Raw genomic sequence first — 8,514 nt, 5'->3', positions numbered from 1 at the left:
GAAAGAAAAATAAAAATTTTTCGTTGGGAACAGCTAACACAAGAAAAAAAATTGCTAAACTGTCTTGCAAAAACCTTAAAACTGTTACCTAGTGCGTTGGTTTTATTCAACTTCTTGGAAGCAATTAAATGCGATTTACAAGCTTGCCCATTTTTAAGAGATGATTAATAAATGTGCTAAGTAACGTCCAGAAGAATCAATTGTTTCATCCACACATACATAAAAATAATTGATTGTCTCCTATTGTCTCTAATTTTATGTTACTCAGTACCGCAGAATATACCTACAGAATCGACCTTGTTTCTTTTTAAGCTTCTTTCACTTGGAATATTCCATTTGCAGTATTTTCCAAGAAATATTCGCAAATTTTCATTTCATAATTTGGACAAAGATATATTTTAGCTTAGCAATGCTTCGAACAAATCATGGTAAAATGTCTCTTGCTCACTTGATTTCCGATTAGTTGATTTTAAGCACCTAGATATCGAATCTTGCTTTTTCTCTCCCGATTCTAATTTATTTTTTTTACCGGTGTGTAAAGCAGTTTTGCAATGTTGCACCATTTGGAATTTTTTTCGCATGGAATCTCCAAAAAGATTCCTACAGTAAACTAAATAATTTTTAGAACGGGGGTTATTTAACCCGCGAGTATTCGCGCCGTTAGATAGAATCTCACATTTTATCCTTTTTCGCGATAACTTGATGAAAAATTTTGCAATTTTGAAAAAATTTCGTAAGTGCCTCGAGGAAGGGTGTAGTAATGCGTAGGATTTTTTTTCTTCTTCTTTTTGTGGAATTTATGGCTTTGGGGAGAGCCAATTAGCTTTAATAATTGTTAGAAATGGTATTTCTAACATAACAAGTAAATAAAAATACTATAAAATAAAAATTTGTTGTAAATTCGTATTTAAATTCGTATTTTGAGATATAATCTAACACACGACTATTCACGTTACAGAAGTGAGCGATACTACTCCCGGGTTAAAGCATTTTAAATTAGTCATAGTCATAGTCATATTTTATTGATCCTGTAAGACATTCAAAATAAATGTATAGGATACGTTACTACAGAATTCAGTATAAAAAAAACATTAATGTGTATAATACAATATTCACAGTGTAACAAAATTGACAAAACATAAAATATATAAAATAACATTTTTACAAGTAAAATATGAAGTTACTGCAGTTTGTCCTCCAGATATTCACAGATATTTAACATTTTTTTTAAATTTAGTGGAAAGTGGTATTTCTTTCACAGTTTTTGGCAAATGGTTGTATAATGTCAGTCCCATATATCTGAAGCTATTTTAAAATTTGGATGTCCTGTGTTTAGGAACTCGTAAAGATTCAGCACTTCTTGTATTGTAATAGTGATTGTCTGCATTTACTGGAAATGTATTTATTTCCTCTTTTACATAAAGTAAACATTTATAGATATATATGCAGTAGAAAGTTAAAATTTGATGTTTAATAAAAATTGGTTAAAATTAATTAAAAATGTATATTTTTTTTCTGATTATTTTGTAAATTTAAAATATTTAGGTTTACTTTGTACTTACTTGTATGCTGAGCATAACAATTTTCCCATATCAATGACCAATTCTGGATGCCTTGATCCAGACAGAAATATCAGGTACGAAAGTATTTGAACCATGAATAAACAAATAAATTCGCTTTGAAAACCTATTATATGCACTTTATTTTTAAATATACCATTATATGCAAAATTCAAAAGAAACTGCAAACTGAAAATATGCAAATGCATATGTATATGCACTATTGCATAATTGCCTGACTCTGCTGATTACATTGTGTTTCTCATGTTTCTTATCTCTAGAAACACATCATTCACTCAATCTCGACGCGACGATACGAACAGACAATATCGTTGCGTACGCGGTCCAAATTAAACTGCGAATATCCTTTGTGTTCCGTGTGTTCGTCCCAAAAACTGACGGGCCGTAGTTCGTGACGGGTGACGTCACGTAAGCGGTTCGTCCTACCGTACAAATTATACTAATATAGCGTTCGCATACAGTTCGGTTCGCATATGTATACCCGGCTTAATGTAAAAAACACAGCTCTACTGTAATATGAAATAACATACTTTCGTATCTAAGTTATAAACTCAGACCATATTAAGAATATTCTCTAAAAAGTAGTAACAGCCATATTGTAGCAACTTTTGTAATTTTACAAAATATTTGATAAAGTTATACCGTTGATTGATAAATACTGATACCCCTCTATAATTTATCAATCAACGGTTATCCTATGTTTGATTTGGACCGTCAATAGGAAAAATCTCTAAAAAATACTTGCGATTTTTTTATGACCTACATAATATATCATAATAGATTTCTTAAAATCAAATTATTGTTAAAATGAAGTTTTATTGTATTAAGTTATTGAAATAAAACTTTTTTATGAATTTTATTTACCTTATAGATGCCACGTAAATGTTTAATGTTATTGTTCTGGAGCTGTTTCTTTGTGGCATCTTATACAATTTACTATTTTATTGGGAAATAAGCCACAATTTAGGTTAAAAACTAAAATTGACGTTTCGACTTCCACTTCGGAAGTCGTTGTCGAAATACAAAATATTAATAAATTAAACAAATTTTGTTTATGTTGCTTAGTAAAAAAATTATAATAATTTAATTTAATCTGACTCATTCATATCGGTAATTCAGACATATTATATTATGCATTATAAAGTAAACGACTCCAAAATTATTGAGAGACTCATAAAAGCCCGACTTATGTCCTTTCTCGTTGATAACAATATTTTATCACAAAATCAGTTCGGCTTTTTAAATAATAAATGTACCACAGATGCCATGTTTTCTGTACTACATGAGGTTTATCAAGCATTAAACAATAATCTGCACACTGCCACTGTTTTTTGTGATTATGCCAAAGCTTTTGATTGTGTGAATCACGACATTTTGATAAAAAAACTAGATTTCTACGGAATTCGAGGAATTTCTTCGAACTGGTTTCAATCTTACTTGGATAATAGGAAACAACTGGTTAGAGCAAATGATACAGACTCTAGTCTCAAAAATGTTGTATGTGGGGTACCACAAGGTTCAGTATTGGGTCCTCTACTTTTCCTTATCTTTATTAATGACATCACTAGCTTAAAAATCGATGGCAAAGTTTTTCTTTTTGCTGATGATACCAGTATCACTTGGAGCAACTCAAATATCGCAACTCTTCATGCTACTATAACTTCTGATTTACTTACAATAAAATCTTGGTCCGATTCAAATTTACTCTCTTTTAATGTAGATAAAACAGTAGCATTGTCCTTTAAAGGAGCTCTTCAACCCTTACCTCTTCATAACAGCCAGATCAGTATCGTTGATTCTGTAAAGTTTCTTGGTATTTTTTTAGATAGCAATCTGAAATGGTCCCTTCATATTGATGTGTTAAGCAAGAAACTATCCTCAGCTTGCTTTGCAATAAGATCTGTTTCAAAGGAAATGAATTTAGCCTCTTCCAAAATAACATATTTTTCTTTGTTCGAGTCACATCTTCGATATGGTCTCCCTTTTTGGGGTTCTGGTACGGCTGCCCAATCTGATGTTATTTTTAAATTACAAAAAAGAGCAATAAGATATCTGTTTGGCCTCAGAAGAACAACACATTGCAGAAGCTACTTCAAAGATCACAGGATTCTAACACTACCTTCTTTATATATTTTAGAAACTGTTTGCTTAATTCGTAAACATCTACATGTCTTTCCAGCAAGACCTAGACATGACTATTCCACCAGAAATTCTACCTTTGACATCTATTTACCGATCCCGTCCAGTGAGTTAGTAAAGAAATCTATATTATATTCTGCGAAAAAACTTTACAACCATCTCCCTCTACAACTTAAATCTGCAACATCTTTCTCCAAGTTCCGTAAAATGACTAAAGCCTATTTATCTGAAAGACCATATTATTTAACAGCAGAGTTTCTTAACCAATAACTAAGAAAGTACAGTATTCTTATTTATAAGTATAATCTTAATCTATATTTGAGTGTCATATGCAGCAGCTTAACTTAACTTATTAAATTTCTTAAGGTAGATTATGCAATTTGCAAATTTTTTTTTTAAATTTTGCAATAGGTTGTTACTGTTTTTTTTTGTTTATCTTCATTATTTTTATTTATGTAGACGATTTATATCATTTTAGTAAATTGTATTTGTTATTTGTTATTGTTCTTATTTTTATGATTCTTGTAAGCTTTGTCTATAAAATTGTTAAATTTTTCATGACAATAAAGCATATTTCTATTCTATTCTAAAATAATATTGCCAATATTTATGAGTTGCGTTTCTTGGTCGACTTTATTGAAAGATAGTTCATATGATTACATGAAATTAACTTTAACTTAAGAATATCCGTCAGAAAATCATAGCATTCTCTTTAAAAAGACAACCACATGCAATGGTGACAGTAAAATTCTCGTGTTAGTCATGCCATATTTGAACATAATGATATCTTTTATATCTCCCGCTTTTTCGCTTTTTTAGAGAATATCCTTTACAAATAAAAATCACTTTATACTCTTTGCTGCAACAGTTCTTCGGGAATGTTATACAAATTAAGGACTGGATAAAAGGTAGGAGGCTGCTCTACAAAACTATCTGGTATTAGTACTGGTTGTGGAGGAGCTAGAACTGTACCTGGAGGATTCCGGTGAGGCATACCGGTCGGTGGTATGTCTTGTCGAGTCCTACACGTTACACTTGTGTTGATGCCATGACGTCGTTTCATATGTTTATTGTAATTAGGCCAATTTGTAAAGTGATGTTGACACTCGTTGCACGAGTAAGGCCTCTCTCCTAGAAATATAGTTTATTTTAATATATAACACAAAAACAAAACATCCAGAGGTCGTTTTGGAATGATTATGTAAGGTTTAACACTCAAAATTTCATTACATTTCTGCACGATCGAAATCAAAAGATTGAAACGGTTCAAAAGAACTCAATCAATTTGTCTCATCCAGAAACCAAAAATCGTAAATGTCATTGTTACAAATTTTTGTCTCACCCTGTAGATATAAGAATATCGCTTCATATGCTAAGTAAATTCATTGAATTTATCTCTGTTCCAAAAAAAATACGTGAGATTTTGTAGTTTATCCGTCTGGTTAAAAGAAAGACGTTATATTATTTTGTAGACATATCTACATTCGTTATATACAGTTTGCAATGTAGAAAAGAGTTACATTGTATATTATAATGGCCTTTGGCGCCGGGTTTTTGGAGATTAGATACACAAATCGTGCTGCTTTGAGTGTTAAAAGGTGCAGGTGTAGAATTGTAGACTTAGCAATATCTTTACTTAGAACTGTAGAACGGAGTGAGTTTTGCTGACTTTGCAAACTGATATTTGATGGTTCCTTTCTGAGTAGGTTGGACTTAAAACATGTTTTGTTTTTTTTTTCTATTGGTCGCTAAAAAGTATAGGAAGCTTAGTTATTTTTTTTATTAGTCAATGATGAAAGAAGGAAGGATTAAACTTTTTCCTTATTGGTTCAGATTGAATTATGAGTGTTTTGAATTTGTAATTATTTGATGGCATGGACCCTGTGATGATTTTGAGAGGGCGTTGATTTTGAGAGATGTTAGTTTGAGAAGAAGGAGTAGTGGAGTTCTAGTAAGGCTGTCATCGAGTTTAGTTCAAGAGAGAGAGCTATCGACAAGTTAAGATCTTGCCGGTTGCCTCGGGCTGCGATATGCGGCTACCAGCAAAAATTAGCAGCGCAGCTCCAGCTAAGTTTTGCAAGTGTATTGCAGAAGTTTTTTGTGTTTAGTTAGTGTTGGTCCCATCATGGCTAAGCAAAGCGTAGACCACCGCGTTTTCGCTGTTTTCAAGCGAATCGCCGATATGATTTCATACCACTTTTGGTATTAAATATTTTTTTATGCAGTCAGATCCGGAAGTAGGAGTTAGAAGTTTCATTTTGCATTACGAAGTTTAACATTACAGTCAAATCATGAAGTATATTAATATATTTCATTTTGATCCCGTTTAATATTCAAAAGGACTATTGAGTTCTAAAATATTTTTGTTCGAGTAGAAAGCTGATTTTTTCTATAAAAACTTTTTTTTATAAACTATGGATAAACCTTATGTACTGTTGCTGTACCTGTAAATATTGTGAAGTGACTTTCGCGTAGTGAAATAGCGTCTGGGACTTACAAACCGACCAACAACCACAAGAAAATAGGACAGTGATACGTAAAGGTATTATTTTTATGTTTGTAGAACTTTTTGTTTCATTTTTTTTATTTGATAATCTGGATCTCAATCTGTAACACCGAGAGATCAGAAATTCATTTTCTTTGCTTTTTTTAATAAATAATGTTTGATTTGCAAAATACAAATCTTATTATTTCCTTTCCTTCTGTTGCATCGTAAGAACAATAAAGAAATTGGCTAAGTATAAAATATTGTATTGTGCAATAAACTCCCAAGATGGCCTACGGTCGGAATGTTTTGGCAAGTGCGTCTGTAAAACAACGCGAAAAACATGACGAAAAGTTGAAAATTTACTGTTTTCATTGTAAGAAAAGTTCAACTTGCACAGTGCAATGCGGGAAATGTTAAAAATCGTTCCATTCATCCTGCTTAATTCAGGCAGCCACTCAGAAGACTGCAGCTTGTCGTCACATTCCGGCTTATGGGTGTGTCGACTTTTGGGAGACAGAGAAGGGTCTGTATGAAATTATCATCAAACTTCTGGAGGAAAAAAATAAGCTATTGTAGGAAAACAACGATTTGCTGAACAAAAATCAGGTAATTCTTCTAGAAAAACTGGACATCGCAAGAAGTGAGGTTAGAAAGCCACCAAAGCCATCCCCTAAAAAGCTAACAGGAAATTTTGTTGACATTGGCAACACCGTATTACCGACAGTTTCGCAAACTGCAGTGGAAGGAGTGAAAGATGACAACGTCAAAGTCGTCAAAAATGTCACTGTCAGTCAACATCAAAAACAACAAAAATCGCAATTGCATCACAATACTCAGCAAGATCAAAGCCACATTGCCAATGATTCCAATCTAAACTCACAACTCTCTTCTGAGTTACAAATCCTTCCCGTCATCCAAGAGGAAGTGACTGAAAATGATGGTTTCAAACTGGTGTCATATAAAAAAAGAAAACAAAACAGAAGACCAAGTCCCAAGAAAGGCATTAACACTGATAACCTACTAAAGGTTGTAGCACCTACTCCAATTAAATCATGGGTATTTATATCAGGTTTTACTCCTGAAACTGAAGCAACTGATGTTTTCAACTTTCTCAAAAAATATGAGCTTGACCAGGACTGTGTGTGTGAGAAGATGGTTACCAAAAAGAACCACCTATATAGCTCTTTTAAGGTAGGAGTTCCTGAGATAAACAATGATGCCATAATGTCATCTGATTTATGGCCACTGGGAACTAACATAAACCATTTTCTCCATGTTCAACGCCCTCGATCCCCAGTGAATCCGCTGAAGAAAACCGTGGTGCAGTAAATGTTCCTGTACATAATAATAATAATAAAGGTATTTTAGGAAATTTTAAGAAAGCACAAAGAACTATTTTACACTGTAATATACAATGTTTGCGTACCTCCTTCTTAGATCTGGAGGTCCTCCTCAATGAAGTATCAGCAGATTGCTTATGTATAAATGAACACTGGCTAGTATCTGAGGAACTATTTTCAATTAAAATTAAGAACTACAGAATGATTTCTGGCTTTGCAAGGACTGTGGGCTCTCATGGGGGTGTAAGTATATATATTAAAGAAACCTTTGATTCTGTTTCATTAAATCTTGAAAGTTTGTCTCTTGAAAAACATTGTGAAATAACAGGTGTACATTTGGTAAAATTTGATATTCAACTTGTCACTGTGTATCGTACCCCAGGTGGTGATTTAAATCAATTCTTCAATACAATGTCAAAAGTTTTCAAAAAGTTAAATACAAATAAACCTCTTATTATAACAGAGGATTTCAATGTGCACTTCAATGAAAGGGATATTGCAGCCCTGGATCTGTGCAATTTCTTTAGATCCTATAACCTCAAAAAATCAATAAAATTTAACACCCGTTATAATAGATGTCTTGATAACATATTTACAAATATTAATAGTACCATGTTGCAATCCGAAGCTGTTGATATTTCACACACTTCAGACCACAAAGGCATATTGTTTAAATGTGAAGTGTCCCAAACTACTTCTAAATCTAGAATAAGCTACAGGCCCATTACAGAGATGGGACTGGCCTCTTTAAATAACAATATTTGCTTACAAAATTTTGAATTTATTGATAATGAATGTATTGATGTGGACTCAAGGTTTAAAATGTTTATCGATATTTTAACGCAGGCAATAAATCTGTCTTTTCCTGAAAAATCTAGGCTTGTTGAGCAAGGTAAACAATGTAAAAAAAATTCTTGGTTTAATGATGATTTGAAACTTATGAGGGAGAAACTACAATTTTTGACAT

General features: G+C 32.5%; 1 protein-coding gene across 1 annotated transcript in view; it reads right to left on the bottom strand.

Moving 5' to 3' along the window:
* Window positions 1-4,302: 4,302 nt before the first annotated feature.
* LOC126889988 (gastrula zinc finger protein XlCGF26.1-like) overlaps window positions 4,303-8,514 on the bottom strand; it is a 50,846-nt gene continuing 46,634 nt past the window's right edge. The window contains exon 6 of the mRNA XM_050658788.1: window positions 4,303-4,850. Coding sequence (XP_050514745.1) covers window positions 4,567-4,850 — 284 coding nt within the window. The 3' untranslated portion in view covers window positions 4,303-4,566. The remainder of the gene's footprint in view (window positions 4,851-8,514) is intronic.

This window comes from Diabrotica virgifera, chromosome 8, assembly GCF_917563875.1.
Source record: "Diabrotica virgifera virgifera chromosome 8, PGI_DIABVI_V3a".
In the NCBI taxonomy this organism is placed as follows: domain Eukaryota; kingdom Metazoa; phylum Arthropoda; class Insecta; order Coleoptera; family Chrysomelidae; genus Diabrotica; species Diabrotica virgifera.
This window is presented reverse-complemented; position numbering and strand designations above follow the sequence as displayed.